This window comes from Malaclemys terrapin, chromosome 8 (genome assembly GCF_027887155.1).
Source record: "Malaclemys terrapin pileata isolate rMalTer1 chromosome 8, rMalTer1.hap1, whole genome shotgun sequence".
NCBI lineage: Eukaryota > Metazoa > Chordata > Testudines > Emydidae > Malaclemys > Malaclemys terrapin.
Window position 1 is genome coordinate 96533307 of NC_071512.1, and position 18648 is coordinate 96551954.

General features: G+C 43.1%; 1 protein-coding gene across 1 annotated transcript in view; it reads left to right on the plus strand.

The window, feature by feature from the left end:
• Positions 1-12694, plus strand: part of C8B (complement C8 beta chain) — a 32013-nt gene extending 19319 nt beyond the window's left edge. Inside the window, exons 9-12 of the mRNA XM_054038049.1 lie at positions 425-588; positions 5013-5166; positions 6187-6255; positions 9657-12694. Of these exons, the coding sequence (XP_053894024.1) occupies positions 425-588; positions 5013-5166; positions 6187-6255; positions 9657-9808 (539 nt within the window). The 3' untranslated portion in view covers positions 9809-12694. The remainder of the gene's footprint in view (positions 1-424; positions 589-5012; positions 5167-6186; positions 6256-9656) is intronic.
• The last annotated feature ends 5954 nt before the right edge of the window (positions 12695-18648 follow it).

Sequence of the window (18648 nt, forward strand, 5' to 3'; positions counted from 1 at the left end):
CCCTTTACTCAAGGAAGAGGTGCTGCACCCTGCACTAGTTGCAGTTTCTGGTACTTTTCAATGATAGCCCCAGTAAGGGTAGGCTGATTTATTATTCTTTCCCTTGTGGTTAAGTGATCCCCTCTTTCCTTGAAAGTCTATGAATGAATCTATTGTTTGTTTGTTTTTTCATTTACAGTAATGTCAAATGAAAAACTATGGGCCAAATCTTGAAGTCTTCCCTCAGGCACCACTGCCTTTTAAATCAGAAGACATGCCGGATATTTGGCTGTATATAAATAATTGTGACCAAGATCGCTTTCCCGTTTTGTTTCGAAATGGGATATGTAACTGGCAGAGTCTGCTTTGCTCCTAGCTTTTTATTCTATTTGTGATCCACGAAGAAATAGCAACGCTGAGCTGGTCACTTTACCCCTTTTTGCAGACAGCATCGGGCAAAAGCAAATTGTGGAAGATTTCATAGCCCTCGTTCGTGGAGGAGGGAGTGAGCATATCACGACACTTGCCTACAAAGATCTGCCAACTGCTCAGCTAATGCAGGAGTGGGGAGATGCAGTACAGTACAACCCTGAAATCATAAAGCTAAAGGTACTGTAAATAATACTCCATAGAGCTTCAGTTAGTCGAGTGCCATGGGGGACTTGGAATACATTCAGATAAGTGAGGTTTTGAATAATCAGGGAGATTTTCAGAGTAACTAATTGACCTGTTTTAGGTAACAAGGCATGTCAGATAATTGAAGTTTGAAGAATCTAGGCAGTGCTGTATTAGAAATATACCTGATGGCATTTAATATTAGAGTGTATTAAAATGACCTTCCTTTTTTCTGGATTACCCTTGCCTTCCATATTTACCATCCACTGTACTGTATAGTAGCAATTCTGTTTGGTTCCGAAAAGCGAAGAGTGCACCAAAAAGTCTGGCTATTTGTCCAGACTATCTAAAGCTCATTAATCTGTAAAACTAAGCTAGGATCTCATGAGAATAGATTTTTACTAGGCTTTCCTATTTCCAGTCTTGGCCAGGTCCGAATGTATAGAGGAGCATGAAAATGAAAAATAACAAGGGGGAAAAAATGTCAATAGAGCCTCAATTTTGAATGTCACAATTAGTTCATTGAACGTTTGGGTGACTATTGTGAAGGCAGAAGAATATTCTTCTTAGGTATGGCCCTGCACTAGGGCTGGTTTTCATTGGACTGCTCTTCAATGGAAAATTGGGTTTTGGTTAAATAAATGTTTTTGGGAAAAGTATCTGTTTTTCACAGAAAAAAATATTTTTTGTCAAAAAACTGAACACTCAAATCCCAAAATGCATTCTAAAACGTGAAATATGTTGATTTGGAATCTCTCCTCCACCCCCGCCTCCCAGTGCCTCATAGGATCTATAGGTGCCTCATATTCCTGTATAGGCCTGGTTCCCCTGGACAGATTACATCTTCCATGATGCACTGTAACTAGGGACTCCCCATGGTGCCCTGATGTCTCAGCAAGTGGGAAGACCATGGTGCATCATGGGAGATGTAGCCCAGCCAGAGAGCCTGGCCCAGGGAGGAAAATGAGGGCATAAGGCTGCTGAACTATGACTCTCATGAGGCACTATGGCAGCAAATCCATATAATTTTTTTTGGTTTTTGACTGAAACTTGTCAATTAGAAAAATGGAAATGTCTAAATTTTCTGTGGAACCTTTTGATGAAAATGTGTTCTTTTCCCTTTCGCTGAAAATTTTCTTTAAAAAAGCCATTTCCCAACCTGCTCTACTCTGAACCCAAAAGCCTTGATTCAAACCCACTAGAGCTTTGAGGGTGTTCATTTGAAATCCGGATCCAGATAAAATTCCTTAGATTGGGCCCATAGCTAGTGTTTGTTTTATCTCTTGTGGAAATATGTTTAATACTTTGGCAATCTACGCATTCAAGGACTAATCCGAAGCCCCCTGAGACACAGAAAGACTGTTGACTTCAACAAGCGTTGGATCAGCCCTTTCTGCATTTGACTATATTGGTCAAATAGGTGTTTATTTTTCCAGGGCCTCATAGTTCACTCTGGCTTGGCACTGATTATTATGTTGTTTTTCCCCTTTTTTGTAATACAAATTTCACATAATGTCCATGTTTTCAGCTTGCCCTCCACCCACTCAACTCTTCTGCTTTGACAATATAATGCATTTCTTTGTTAACTAGAACTCACCTCAGGTTTAAAGGAGGATATAAAATCAACTGTTTCAGGTAATCTACCCATGATTTCATAATTGCATTGAGTCCCAGAGATTTCAGTGTCCGTACTTGTGCAAGTTACACTTAGTTTGTGTTCAGAATTTTTTTTAAATGGGATACTAAGGCTAGGTTTTTTTCTAACCCTTTAGATTCTAACCTGATATCACTGACCAGATCAGCTAGTAGAAACCACTGATTGATATAATTTGGATTTGGCTTATTTAGCCTTTAATTTCCCTGCTAATATCCTTGGGGAGTATGAAGATCAAAAGCACCAGTAGTGTGTGACTAAACATGAGCCCTAAAAATGCCTCGATAGGGAAAAAATAAAGCAAAGCAGTTCATAAATCATCTACTAAAAGCACTTGGCAGGTCATTCTCAAGGCATTTCCTTATTTATATGATATGAATTCAAAAAGTAAAAGGTGGATCAAAGATCATTGTTGAGAAATGACGGCACAGTGGCAGTAACATTCCTTAAAATGCATTTGTCCTCTGAATGACATGACCCTGTACAAATGGTATTGTGGGGATTCATGTTTGCTGTGTCCTGATGGCATGCATAGCAAATTTGCTCAGCTTACAATAACAACTTTGGGCTGGATCCTCAGGTGACACAAACTGAGGAACTGGTCCTTTTATTGTAACTCCCAACCATGCAAACTTAGCCTAGGAATCCTCAGACTTTATTCTTACTGGCTACTGTGTTATCATTTGCCAAGAAGAATCTGTGGGGCAAATCTTACTCTCTGTTACACCTGGTTCTACTCTGTACCAAATTCTACCCTCAGCAACCGCATGATGTTCAGTCTGTGCCCTCACTTACACGTCTGCTTTCCCATTATAGTCGTGAGGGTGCAGAAGTGCAACTGATGGCAGAATTTGTCCCTGCAGCAGGAACTTAACATAATTATTCTGTTGAGGATGCACAAAATAGAGTCCAGCTCTTTCTCCCAAACCCGTAGCAGCTCTGCAGAGCTGATGGGAATAAAATGGTGCTATATAACAGGTCAGTTCTTTCAGACAAATACCTGGATCCTTGCCTAAGGAACTTCAGACTTGGATTACAATTACACACTACACACCACTTGGGGAGGCATGTAGCAGATGTTTCACTTCACTACACACTACAGTGAAACGCACACACTGTGTCCACACTGTGGTGTGTAACTACACATGTCAGTGAAAAGCTCTGGCCAACGTGAGGCAGCAGGGAAAGGCTTCAGCAGCTCCCCGTTTCCGGAGCCTTTCACTGAAGTGAGGAAAGGCTCTGGCAGGGGGGAGACTTTCCTTGTGGTGGGGAAGGGCTCCAGCAGCTGGGAGCTGGCAGAGCCATTCCCACTGCTGGAATCTTTTTCAGGGAAAGGTTCTAACAACGGGGATGCAGCAGGATGCTATATAGGGTGACCAGATGGCACGTCTTCCCCCCCACCCCTCCGTGTCCCGATATTTCATGTCTCTCATCTGGTCACCCTACTGTTATACTGCTAAAAGTGGTAGTGTAGAGAGGGAGGTATGGCTTGGGTGAGCAGAGGGCCATGTAGGGGATGTACTTGAGTACATACCCACACCTTTCAAGCGTGTCCTCATTGTCCTGAGCTGTGCCTCACCATCTACACTGCTATTTATACCCGTGCAAACGGGGGCAACATGGGTCTATTCACTAAACACAACTGAAAGAAGTGTAGAGGCACCCTGCATTTGAAAGTAATGGGAATATTTCTGTTGGCTTCATGGAGTAATCTAACACTAATGACTATGCTGCAATTAAAAAACAATCCATACAAGGGCAGCATATGAACAAAGTCATTGTACTGTATTAAAAATGTTTCCTGGCGGGTTTTCAGGAAGAGTCCCAAAGGTAGGGTTGCCACCTTTCTAATTGCTGGTAACCGGATCCCCGAGACCCTGCCCTTGACCTGTCTCTTCCACTCCCTAAGGCCCCACCCCTGCCCTGCCTCTTCACCCAAGATCCCACCCACGTTGCTCGCTCCTTTCCCCGTACGTCGACTCTTGTTGAAATGGAAGTTGCTGCAGCCTGACAAGGAACCTGCCTGAAGGTAGGAGGCAGCCCTGGCTGAACAGGGGCTGGTTTGGGTTAATGACCCGGTACCTCCCCCTGCCCTGTGGTAACTGGACTTTTGGTGTCCAGTCAGTACATCTGACCGGACATTGCCCAGTCCCCTTTTCAACCAGACTTACTGGACACCTGGCAACCCTAAATGGCACCTGGACTCAGAAGCCAAAAACCGGACTGACCAGGTAAAACGCAGACTGGTGGCAACCCTACCTAAAGGAGGAGCAAGAGACAAGTCAATATAAGTAGCGTTGGTTAAAAATTTTCAATTTTTAATGAATTTTCTTAAAATTTCAAAATCAGAAAAATACATAGGAAAACTTTGGATGAAACTTTTGTGAAATGCCCTCCCAGTTTTCAGACGACTCTCTAGCTGGTCAAAATTTTGAATCGGGGGTCGGGGGGGGGCAAATGAAAACATTTTCATTAAATTGCTGTTCTCTTTTTTCCACCAGCCCTAACCACAAGTTAACTGGAAAGCTGGAGCTGGTGAAGAGACTATTCATTCTATTCCATGGATGACTAATCTGTTCCCGTTTTAGAAAGCTTTTATTGACATCTCCACAGAACACAAATCTCATAACATAGGGGCTACATTTTATTCATAAGTTGATGTCCCTCCATAGCTTGCAGTGCAGGGCTGACCTTATAAAAACATCTTGACCTTTGAAATGAATACAACAATTGTTTCTTCCCCTCTTTCCTCCCTCCCCCTTAGGCAGAACCCCTGTCTGAACTGGTGACTTCAACGGACTTTGCAAATGCAAATACACTAAGGGAAAATATGAAGCGTGCCCTTGTAGAGTTTCAGCTGGAGACCAGTTCCTGTCATTGTGCTCCATGCCATGGCAATGGAATTACCTTTCTGAAAGGTAGAATCTCACATGTAATACTCCTCTAGTATAAACGAACAGAGGAATTGTAGGTAGGAGGCTTAACTGGCTGGTAATCTGTGTTCATTCCTTTCTCTTATTCATCCTGGTTAACATTATAAAAAAAATATTTAAAAAAAGAGTAATTTCATTCATAAATCTCCATGGTTTAGTAGCAGCCGCAGCAAATTAACACCATTGTAGCAAGTGTCTTTATCAGTTACATTTAAGAAACAGTTCCCACCTCAATTATTCATCAAAAGAAAAGTTCATGTCTTTAAATCTCTTCCTTTGCTTTCAAGATCATTACCATCATCCTAATGTCTCTAGCATTAATTAGTGTTGTGTTGTGAAGATGAAAAGCACCATATAAGTGCTAAGTACTGGTATCATCATCATCATCATCAAAGTTGTTCAGTATTGTATCCTTTCCTTCCCTCCATTTTTAATAGAAGCTGCCCTCATTTAAAAGCTGACAATGATTTAAAAATGCTGGGGGAAAGTAATTAAATTGAATAAAAAACACATTTTCTAAATGGAGATATATGGTGTGGGGGTTTTGCTAATAAAAGAAGATATTTTTCACGTACCTAATTCAAATTTGCATCTGCAAAAGGCCTGATGAGAATCTGGTTATCATCTAAATGTATCTAATGCAGAAATTATTGATTCAGGTACCAGCCAGTTTGATTATAGCTCTTAACTGATTCCTCTGTTTAAATAACTTGTTTAAATAACTTATTAGCCCTTGAGTCCTGTTGCCATTCTATTTAGGATAATTTGCCATGAAAGATGTTTTCAAATGACCACTGTTGTTAATACCCAGACAATGAATTCTGGGATCAGGGCCCCATTCCGCTAGTTGCTGCACATGCATATAAAGAAAAGATGGTCTCTGTCCCAAAGAGGCAGCCTCTTCACCTGTCTATATATGGAAATGGGAGTCTATAGAGAAATGTTCAATATAATAATATACTGTAGTGAAGTACAGTAATCCAGCTTTCACTGTTATCCTTCTAGAAACTCGCTGTGAATGTATATGTCCTATAGGATATCGTGGTACTGCTTGTGAGATCACAGAAAGAAAAGGTAAGAGTGATTAGAAAGATGATTAAAGAAATGTAGATCCCAAGTTAAAGAGAAAAACAACCCTAAAAGGAGAGTTGAAATGGAATGGCCAGTCATATGATCATGTGTGTAAGTTAATTAGGTCTTTTTATGTGATCATTAAGAACTATGTGGCCTAGTGGCTAAATCACAGGGCTGAGAATCAAGACTGTTAGGGGCTGGAGCATTTAAGTCAAGATGAGTTTTGCCACTGACTTTAGTTCTGCCACACATTCGCTGCCTAGCCTCTGCTTACCCATCTGTGAAATGGATCTAGCTATAGTATTCATTAATCCTTATCATGTCTGTAACTCCATCTGTTACTTACCCTAATATACACACACACGCACTATAGCTAGCTCCATTTCACAGATGAGTAAGCAGAGGCAGACTGGTTAAATCCAAGGCTAGGCCGTGAATGTGTGGCAGAACTGGGCACAGAATTTAGGGTCTCATTCCTGCTCCCTGAAGTCCGTAGCAAAACTCATATTGACTTAAGTGATACAGGCCCAGGCTCTAAGTATCCTGATATATATAGATATAGATTTTAATCTTTCCTTATAAATCCATCCCTTTGGTCCTTTCCTTAGAAGTCCCACCAATGTGACAACATATTTCTGTTGATCTGGTGTCCAGAACTCAGTGCAATTTTATACATGATTTCACACCAAAGCTGCCTTATTATTTCTGTGCTTTGAGAAGGAGCTGATTTTGAATATGCAGCTCAAACAAGCACTCATATCCCATTATAAACTCATAGCTAATTTGCAGTCTATTATGGGCCCTTGGTCTCCTCCAGCATCTCTGCTTCTCAAATTTCTCCCTTCCACGGAGTAAATGTCTCAGATTATTCTTCCTCAACTATATACTACAGCACATTTTAATTTTTCCCAGTTAAATCTCATTTTGTTATTTTCCACCCCTGGTGCTAATGTCCCTAGATCCCTTAGTATAATTTTTCTCTCCTGACTAGTGTTCATAACTCCTCCCAATTTAGTATCCTCTGCAAATGTAATTGCTATTTATTTCCTTCAGATCATTAATTTAGATGTTAAAGACTAGTTTTTACATCCATCCCTGCAGAGCGACAGTAGACCCCTCCCTGTAATTTGATATATTGCCATTTATCATTGCCCTTCGTTTACAGTCGTTTCTCCAGTTTTCAGTCTAAATGGCTGTATCTTATCCAAGCCAGAGTGAGAGACATTTTCAGCTAAAATTTCACAGGGCACAGGGACAACTTTGTAGCTAATGAGTCCTATGAGTCTTTAATTGTTGTCACTTACACATTGTTCTGGTCTGCTTACTGCGTATGTTACAGCGGCAAAATCTCCCTTAGACTCAGCTCCACTTATCAACATATAACTTCACCTGTATTGAATTTGGCTTATTGAATCTAAAGAGTTTAATTTGTGTCACTTGCATTTTCTCTTTGGGAAAGATGGTCACCTCTTCTCCACCCTGGACATGCGACATCCCCAGCCGCTCTCCACGCCCTCTGCCTCCCCGCAAGGCTGTTGCCCCTCACTGGAACCCTGTCCAGGTCCCCTCAGGAGGCTGTTGCCCGGTCGCTGGAACCCTGCGGGGGTCCCCTCAGTTGGGGGGAGGGATAGTGGTTTGAGCGTTGGCCTGCTAAACCCAGGGTTGTGAGTTCAGTCCTTGAGGGGGCCACTTAGGATCTGGGGCAAAAATCAGTACTTGGTCCTGCTAGTGAAGGCAGGGGGCTGGACTCGATGACCTTTCAAGATCCCTTCCAGTTCTAGGAGATAGGATATCTCCCCTCAGGAGGCTGATGCGTGGTCACTGGAATCCTGCCACCTCCTTCCCCATGCTGGAATGCTCCCTCCCCCCAAGCTCTGCATCCTCCCCTGCAGGGGGCTGGCATCTCTGCTTCCCCCACCCCACATTCCTCCACACCCACGCCACACCTTTTTTGACAAAAGTGGGCACTTGTCCCATTTGCTCTTGTCAGCTGATCAAGTCAGCAAAAGCAAATGGGACAAATGCCTCCTTTTGGAAAAAAAAAATGTTGGGACCCCTGGGACAAGGCTTAAAAAAGGGACTGTCCTGGCCAAAATGGGATGTTTGGTCACCCTAAGAAGAGAGCGGGTCTAGCAGGAAAAGTAACTGACAGAATAGTGTAAGTTAAAGTAGGCCACCTGCTACTTCAGAGGTGGGCAAACTACAGCCCGCGGGCCACATCCGGCCCACGGGACTGTTCTCCCCGGCCCCTGAGCTCCTGGCCCGGGAGGCTAGCCCCCGGCCCTTCTCCTGCTGTTCCCCCTCCCTCACAGCCTCAGCTCACTGCGCCACCGGTGCAATGCTCTGGGCAGCAGGGCTGTGAGCTCCTGGGGCAGCGCAGCTGCAGAGCCCGGCCTGACCCGGTACTCTGAACTGCGCGATGCGTGGCCGGCTCCAGCTGGGCGGCGCGTCTGTCTGCCATTTTGCAGCCTCACTGCCCACCACCAGTGCTCCTGGCAGCACGGTAAGGGGGCAGGGAGTGGGGGAGGGGGGTTGGATAGAGGGCAGGGGAGTTCGGGGGGTGGTCAGGGGCCGGGAGGGGTGGATAGGGGTCGGGGTGGTCAGAGGGCAGGGAACAGGGGGTTGAATGGGGGCAGGGGTTCCGAGGGCGGTCAGGGAGAAGGGGTGGTTGGATGGGGCAGAGGTCCCGGGGGGGGGGGCAGTCAGGAAGGAGGGGTGGTCGTATGGGGTGGCGGAGGGCAGTCAGGGGCGGGGGTTCCAGGGGTGGTCAGGGGACGGGGACAGGGAGCAGGGAAGGTGGATGGGGCAGGTCCAGGATGGGGGCATCAGGGAATGGATGGGGCAGGAGTCCCAGGGGACCATAAGGGGCGAGAAGCAGGAGCAGTCGGATAGGGGGTGGGGGCCAGGCCACGCCTGCCTGTTTGGGGAGGCACAGCCTCCCATAACCGGCCCGCCATACAATTTCTGAAACCCCATGCGGCCCTCAGGCCAAAAAGTTTGCCCGCCCCTGTGCTACTTAAATATAAACCTGCTAACACCTTTCTCTGGCTCTTCAGAATGTAAAGTGATCCCAGTTTATGTGCCCTTCAGCTCCCCCAGACTCCCTTAGTCTCAACCAGAAGAGGTAAAATCACTATATTTCAGTTAAAACTACTTTGTGTCTTTTCATTGTCCCAGTTGAATGAAATGCAGAGTCTGAACAAGCACCATCAACAATGAATAGAGAATTAGCACCTTTAAATAATTGTCCAGTTTTAAGGGTCCAAGTCAAGATATTCTTAGTAATGCGGATGAGGGGTACTTTGTTTGTATGTAGGTATAATTTGTGTGAGCTGGGAGCACCCCCTTTGGAAAAGAAACCTGTGTTGTGACACCCTTTTCTTTCTTCACGGTTTCTCCAGATGTTGCTATAGATGGAAACTGGGGTTGCTGGTCCAGCTCGTCTGCATGCTCTGGAGGACAACGGATGACAAGAAGACAGTGCAATAATCCTGCCCCACAAAATGGTGGCAAGCCATGCACAGGGCCAGATGTTGAAACTATTAGGTGTTAAGGAAAATTCTTAAAAATATATAAACTAAAATGACTACCACCTTGCAAAGTTAGTGGGAAGATAATTATAATTGACTTGATCAAGCCTCTTTATTCCTCTTTAAGGGCCTGATCCAATGCACACTGAAGTCAACAGTAAGATCTAACAGGTATTGGAACAGGATTAGTATTTTTAATATGAGTCATTCTGATTTGACATGCTGCATAATTGTCCTGCAGGATTAAGTGTCCTTGTTCATTTTAATATTGTGGCTTTGCTATAGGCCTTTATTTCAAACAAATGGGCTAATCAAACAAAACTTTATTTCTTGCATTATGTGATACCTGTTGATTTTTCTTGAGTTTTAATCTAATGTGTTCTCAGATTCCCCTGAGATAGGGAAAAGGGCATTTTATCTTGGATACACAGGAAAGCAGATGTGACTCCTCAGAAGACAGCTGTGTCATGTTGAGCAAAATGCAGAAAATTAAAAATTAAATCCGCATCAGAGCAATAGCATCGAATGTGAAATTTGAGTCAGATGTGGCCATGCTAGCCCAGGTTCCCAATTTACTGGTTTTAAAATAAATTGTTCATCCTATTAGAAATCATCTTGAAGGAAAGAGAATTGAATTGAGTAGTACTCTCAAATACACTCTCAAATGCATGCTAAACTGTGCAATAATTTGTACTCTTATTCATGTGTAGCCCCCGGCCTATTCACTGGCCCAGCAAGAGGTTCTTTAAGATAGAGGAAATCTGCCTTGCGACTTTTTACGTAACTTTGGGAAACTGGGCCTGAGGCTTCTCTGTGTGCTCTGCATTGTGTCAGTGTGTATTCACCTCAGACCAGACCCACTCAGACAACCACCAGGAACAAGAGCAAGACTTCATTCTGTAAAGAAACACAGAACAGGATTACAGTCCAGCAGCCTCCTCTCTGCTTGCCTGCCTCTTGCTTCCAGCTTCAGTCAGTGCTGAAACTTCCTGCTGGGAGGGCAGAGGGTACATACTGGCAGGAACCAGGAAGGTCTCCCAACATGCCGCAGTCTGTAGCCCACAATTGATGGTTCCCATGGCTGCTGCTGAAGCACCCAGGACCTTGGGCTGCACATGGGATAAGCTTTCCATAGAACAAATACATTTAGAAGGAGGCTGGAGCATAATATCAAAAAGGCAATTAAAGAAATGAAAATCACGAATTTTGAAGTATGCAACACCATGCCCCAGGATGAATACTGTATCCCATGGATGTTGTGGCCAAACAGGAAGTAGTGTATGGAAAATGATGTCTCAGAATGAGGTCATAATGCAAGCCAATCAGCATTCTACTTTACATTCTCCAAAAATATCACTGTCTTGGGAACAGCTCTAGCAATGATGGCAAAACTAGCCTTCATTGTCACAGAGGTGGGCCAATTGCTCCACTGTTTGGTCCCCCTGAACACCTCGGTGTTTCAGCATACTCACTGCTAATCCAGCCTGTTCAAATATTTGAAATATGGAGAGGCCAGCAAACAAACCATAGCTAGTTTCTTTATGCTATCTTCATGCATTTCTAATGTACCTATCATTGTTGCCCCGGGTTCTCAAGACTCTTATCAAATTCTGTGTGAAACGGGTCAGAAACATTCAGCTCTGCCCTTGTTTTAGCCACTGACCTGAGCAATACTGCTCTGGTGGTTGCCTCCTACTCCTTTCTTGTGTCTTCATTATTGGATGATGACCTTTGCAAAGACATTAGTCTGTAGGTGCCCATGCTGTGTAACAACTATAGTCATGTCAGTGTTCCAGCAAAACTATGAATATGGCAACATATGCAAATATTTATCTGCTTGCCTATTTGTTGGAGGTTTGTAACATTTGCAAGGACAAATATTCTTTTGTCTGGTTTTCCAGTCCTTGCCACTTACTGTCCTTTCTAAATGACAGTCTCTTTATGCAAGTCTGCTAAAAAGAACTCATGCTCACTGACATTTTAAACAATGGAACATACATTTGATTTTAATCCTCATGCTGCCTACACAGTTATGGACTAGGTCCTTGTGACAGCATTAAGAAAGGAAAAACATGTTGCATATATAAAAGCAGAAAATGCTCTTCTCATAACGAGCTACATAATTGAGCTGCCAACCCAAAAACGCTTCCGTTTTTATGCTGTAATTGTTAATGTTTTTATGTGCTGGAAGTTTGCCAGGAGGCTCATTAGGGTCCCCATCAAAGAGGGCACAGTCAAAGCGAAATATATTTAAAGGGATACCAGCATGGCTGTTAGACAGAGAACCCTGATTAACCAACATTGTTGCATCTCACAGGTGTCCATGCAACTTGTATGCAAACATGCAGTGCCGCACTTGAGTTCTCCCTGCTTCGAAACAGGCAGAGGATGGAAATTAAGAAGGTATCTTGCTCTACAAGAGTATGTTCTGTTTTGTATTTCCTGAGCTTTCCTGAGCAGGCAGATCAGAGGCTCACATGCACATCCATCAACTGCATCTGCAGTCACAAACAAACGTTGTAACCTGACTTTGAAAGATCCACCAAGCAGATAAATATTTTATCAGTGTTTCAGGCTTGGGGTGAAGGGTAACAGATAGTTCAAAATCAGCCGGACACATTTTATTTAAGTATAATTTCTGTTGGAGATTCAATTTGGGGCCTGTAAGCCTGGGAAGTCTCCCTTAAAAGTCAGAACTTTATTTTGTCCTTGTGGTTTTTGAACTCACTTATGATTTATTATGGCCTAGGGTAATAAAAAATCATGATGCACAAGCTTTTATTGTTTCATTTAGCTACATATTAAATAATGCTACAGTTTTATCGATGGTTCTAATTTCTGTGGAAATTTGTATTAATATTTCACATATGAAGACATGAGAGAGCTACAGTAAAAAAAATCTAATTGTATACGGGGTGTTTGCATGCTCCTTCTTTATTCTACTTTTCTAGTCCTTTTCAGTGATGCTCATTCAGCATTTTGGCTAGATGGGCCTTTCACATCTCAGACATCCAGGGATCCAATCTAGAGTAAGTGGCAATCATCTCTTCACTTTTGACTCGCTCTTAACAGTTCTGAGAAATGGGCTTCTCCGAGATCACAATATTACTACATGTATCAAGATCTTATTTCCCAAAACAATATCCCCAGCAAACCACATAGATGCTTCCTGGGCTAAAGACCGAGGATCAGATTCTGACAAAAGTCTCAGCACACCTCTGTGTTTACAGGCACAATTTTGGCATGTGCAAACACTTAGGCCAGGTCTACATGGAAAAGTTAGGTTGATCCAGATACATCGCTCAGGGGTGTGAAAAATGCACACCCCGAGCGACATAGTTAAACCAATCTAGCCCCTAGGGTAGACAGCAATGTTGACAGACGAATTCTTCTGTTGACATATGTCAAGGCTCCTTCCCCACTCTGAACTTTAGGGTACAGATGTGGGGGCCTGCATGAAAACTTCTAAGCTTAACTACCAGCTTAGATCTGGTCTGCTGCCACCACTCCCAATGTGCTAATTCCCTTCCCTGGGTAGCCTTGAGAGACTCTTCACCAATTCCCTGGTGAATACAGATCCAAACCCCTTGGATCTTAAAACAAGGAGAAATTAACCATCCCCCCCTCCTTTCTCCCACCAACTCCTGGTGGATCAAGATCCAACCCCCTTGGATCTAAAAACAAGGAAACTCAATCAGGATCTTAAAAAGAAGGCTTTTAATTAAAGAAAAAGGTAAAAATCTGTGAAATCAGGATGGAAAATAACTTTACAGGGTAATCAAACTTAAAGAGCCCAGAGGACCCCCCTCTAGCCTTACGTTCAAAGTTACAGCAAACAGAGGTAAACACCCTAGTAAAAGATACCTTTACAAGTTGAGAAAACAAAGATAAAACTAACTTGCCTGCCTGTTTACTTACAAGTTTGAAATATGAGAGACTTGTTCAGAAAGATTTAGAGAGCATGGATTGATGTCTGGTCCCTCTTAGTCCCAAGAGCGAACAACCACCAAAACAAAGAGCACAAACAAAAGCCTTCCCCTCCCCACCAAGATTTGAAAATATCTTGTCCCCTTATTGGTCCTTTGGGTCAGGTGTCAGCCAGGTTACCTGAGCTTCTTAACCCTTTACAGGTAAAAGGATTTTGGAGTCTCTGGCCAGGAGGGATTTTATAGTATTGTACACAGGAGGGCTGTTACCCTTCCCTTTATAGTTATGACAACATAGGTACCACCTCTCGGAGAGGTGGTTTCACTATGGTGATGGGAGAACCCCTCCTGTCGCTGTAGTGAGTGTCTAAACTGAAACATCACCGCGGTGCTGCAGCAGTGTTTCCAATGTGCTGCTGTAGCTATTTAAGTGTAGACGTAGCCTTATCCAAATGGCAGTGACACTTGGTCACTAGTTAACTGGGAGTCTAACCCCCAGTTTATACGTGAAATTGTCCTTTGCTCGTGGCTAACACAGGTTATTTTCTTGTGCAAAAATTCTGAATGCAAATGTGCCAGTTATTTTTTATAAATATGGCTGTAAGTGTAGCGGATACCTCTAAAATGTTCTGCTTTTTCCTCGAAGGCCATCACTCTGGCCTATCTTTTTAGTTGTGGCTTCTTCTGGATCCTATAAATGCTGTTTCTCAATCTACTAAAGGGGTGTGCTAGTCAATTATGTGAGCCACATTTCATCTTTCCAGGGCAAAGCCTATTTCATACTCCCAGCCCCTAACAGGTTGGTGAACGAGCGAATCAACTTGGTGTCCAATTTACTCCCCTCATTCTACCTTTTTCTTGCCAGGTAATACTACACACTCTTCTTTTATAACAATTAGCTATACAGAAAAACTTGACATATCTCCTCCCATACTGGCGTAGATGTGTGGCCTGCTCGTTTTACCACAAGACTGGGGGCTTGGAATCTCTGAGTTTTAATCCCAGCTCAGTAGCCTTGGTCAGCGTCTCCTGTGTCAAATGGATATAATTATACTGCTCCAACTTCCCACAGGATATTTAGTTGGAAATAAGCATAACTTTGATTTTCTTAATCTAAGTATAAATAAGATTGAAATCCTAACCAATTTCTGTCTAGCAGCCAATGTTCTCAACTATTCACAGAGAGATACATTTGTTGACTCTGCAGAGGGCCCACATATTCAGAGGGACTATTGGTGAGGTAAAGAATGGCCATCAACCCACTACCCTTCCAACTCTGCCCTTCAGAGGTGCATTAAAAATCAGTTCCTCCCCAAAGCCTCCTTTCTCCAAGCACTTTTCATAATTAATAAAGCTCCATGACATCTCTGTGCAGTAGATAAGTGTTATTTCACGCAGTTTACAGATAGAATAACAGAGGCACAAAGAGGTTAAGCGACTTGCCGCAAATCTATGCAGAGTAGGGAATAGGACCTAGAATCCAGACTCCAAATCCTGGATATCGTGTTAAAAAAATAACTAAATAAAGCAAAGAAAGAAAGAAAATGAGAGTGGAAAGGGGGAAGAGGTTGGCAGGAAAGAGAAGGAGACAATGCTATCACCACTAAAACATTCCACCTCTTGGTAGGTGCCCAGTAGAACTGCAATAATTTGACCAAGTTACACCACCACATTTGCCTTCCTTCTTTATCTCCTGGTATAGTTATGTTTTAACTTTTCCAACGTTGAGAAATCAATGGAAATAAATGATACCACTTCATTATTTATAATGATGATGATGCAACATTTGAAACGTAGGGATCATGACCCCATTGTGCTAGGCACTTTCCAAACACACAAGACAGATGTCCCCAAAGAATCTGGAATCTAGGGAATTTTTTTGATGTGTCGTTTGCTTATGTACATTTGTATTGCACGGTATACAGAAAGAAAAGGCAGTAATTTCACAGCGGATATTGCTGGGGATTCTTGTGGCTATGAAAACCGAGCCTCAAAAGGAATCAGAGAGTCAGGTAGCCAGCATGACATTGACCTTTAGGTAGAAAACAGTTCTCTGTCTGAAGCTCTGCCATTATCTGCTCTTCTGTATGCCAGTTATCTTGGGTCCGCACCTTGCAACCTAAGGTGTACTGTCATCAATCATTTGCTGTTGTCTGTTGTGTTCTGGTTCCTTGCTGCCCTCCCTTTGTTAATAAACTAGTTTGCTTATATGCATAAAATTATCTGATCTTGAGACTGCTTATTCACAGCATCATCCATCCAGCATTTAACTATAAGAGAAATAAACAAGGTCTCTGAGGAGATAAATAGCTGCATCAAATATATATCAATGTGCAGGAAGATAGAATTCATTCATTAAAAGCAGAATGGAATGCTGGTTTAATGAACCTTATAAGATTTTAGTTTAAGTAAGAAACCTACTCTTCCTCTTCTGGTGCAACTTGCATGCCGGGATCTTGTTTCTTTGACTAGATCGTAAATGCATAATTTCTCATAATCTTTTACAGACCACACAGGCTGGTTCCCTCTTTCTCTGCACTTCCACTTCATTGCTCTGAATTCTCAGTTTCAGCTCGGAGCATGTCTGGGCCCCGGATGATGTGAGAGAGCCTCAGGGGAGTTAGGAGACTTCTATTTGGCATTTGAATAAAACCTCAGCATTTGTTTTTCACTGTCATTTGTTATAAGGCGATTGTTGAACAGTCTCCCCTGTAGATCTGTGACCATTTGGAGAAATCACTCTGTACAATTTAGGACTTCAGGTTGATATGATGAAGTTGTTACTATAAAAATTGCTGTAATATTGAATGCCTTTATGTTAATGTGGACTCCACCATGGGCTGACACGGTTTCTAGCATCAGATTATGGACAACAGAGAGTAGTTAGTCTTACCATCTGTAGTCTGACCACACAATGGGCATGCTAAGAAGTTTCTCTCAAGTGAGAACAGTTTTCCCCAACACCTCACCAGGGGACAAGGGTTTGGAGAGTGGAAAATTAACAGCAGCAGGGCAAACAAACCAAGGTACTGATGTTAGTCTTTAAAAATCATAGCGGATAAATGCATCGGGGGAAGACTCAGAGAGCCACACAGGAAGTTTTGGGCAGGAGAGGGAAAAAGACTGAGATGCTTTCATAGCTGGGGGGAGGGGTGATTTAGCTGAGGGGAATCAACCAAGATCAGAGCACAGGGAGCTGGAAAGAGAGATGAAGACTCCATGATGGAGAAGACAAGCCATGCACTGCAGGAGAAGGATCCTGAATGCCCCCAGAGAACTGTGACCCCAGCCCAAAGAATGCCAGGGAGTGATGTGGAAATTGAGGCAGGGAAATGCATGTAGAGTTTAACATTTTATATAGATTTATGTATTTATTGTGTGAGTACAGAGCAATGGTGTTAAAATCCTGTGCAAAGTGTGTGTGTATGATGTGTTACCTACCACATGCTCTGGAAGCGTTAACCTGTGGACCAAGAATGACCACATGGCTGGAGTTCTGGGTGAGGGTGCGTTCAACCAATGAGGATGTTGTGGGAAATGTGGGGGGGTCAGCACTGGTCCCAAGGGTCAAGCAACTGGACCACAGGGTCAAAGCTAGGAGGACCCCAAGCTAGGGACAGTGCATGGGCACTGTTCAGACTGTGGAGGCTTAAAGCACACAGGGGATTCGGCAGCTGTCACAGAAGTATAGTAATTGTCCAAGAAGGGGCATTTGACTAGATGCTGTGACAGCGTCTCCTTGTCTTGAGCCCTCTCCCAGAATATTCCACATTCAGGGTGGATAAAGGAGAAGTGAAACTGAATCCTAGTTATTGCTTCTAGCTAAAAACCATTCTATAGTTACTAGGTTCCTTTCAGTTCCGTTTTTACCTAAAAGGACAGTATTAGGTAAAAACGATGGGCCAGATTAATGTAACCGCATTGCTCCGTATATTTGCACACAATCGCCATTCCTTTGTTATTAATAATGCCATAGATTATTAAAACTAAGGCCCAATCCTACGAGTGGTTGCATGGGCAGGTCCCTGCAGTCATGAAGATTTCAATCAGGTTTTTCATAGTTGCAGTATCCCACCCCAGTGGAGCGAGTTACAGGGTGAAGGGCTTAAAATATTTATTATTGAGCTAGTGTCTGTGGCATCAGTCCTGGTGAACACAGCCTTTCTCTGCAAAAATGGCAAAAAGCTGCAACTTCTGAGCAGATCTGTGAATTAGCATCCAAGTACCAATGTTGTAGAGAGATTTTTGCCATTGTCACAGAAAACTACTTTTTGGATGTTCGGGTCAAAACAATGCATTCCCTCTTACAAGACAATAGCCTCTAGTTTTTGCAAACAAAAGTGAAAAATACATTCAAGGTCAAATGAAAAATGTTTGTCTTTCGGGCAAACTCACAAAAATAAGCTCAAGTTTAGCAGCTGGTGAGTCAATGGAGCTACTCCACTGATTTACACCAGCTGAGGACTTGGCCCCAAGTCACCAATTAGGGCCAGCAATTTCTTTTGCTGAACAATGGTACCACAGCACCATTGCGTCTGACGAAGTGGGCATTCACCCACGGAAGCTTATGCTCCAATACATCTGTTAGTCTTAAAGGTGCCACAGGACCCTCTGTTGCTTTTTAACGGTACCATAGCATTTTTCTCCCTCTTTCCCAAGCGTTGTTCCTGGTTGTACGTGTTTGTTTTTTCATAATACCAGATTCACATTCATGACTCTTTTTTCCCCCCTTTTAATGAAAAGCACAGTAAAACTAAGTGCCATTCAATTTCCATCCACTCCAGGTTTTTACAGCAGTTCATTAGAAGCGTTGAGCAGTGGACTCTCTCTGCAGTCTTGGCTGCAGTTCAATACTGTATGTATTCTTGCGCTAAGATTTACCTCTTACATTCAAAAAGGGCTCTTAAATCAACAAACCCGTTAACATCTTCTCCAGC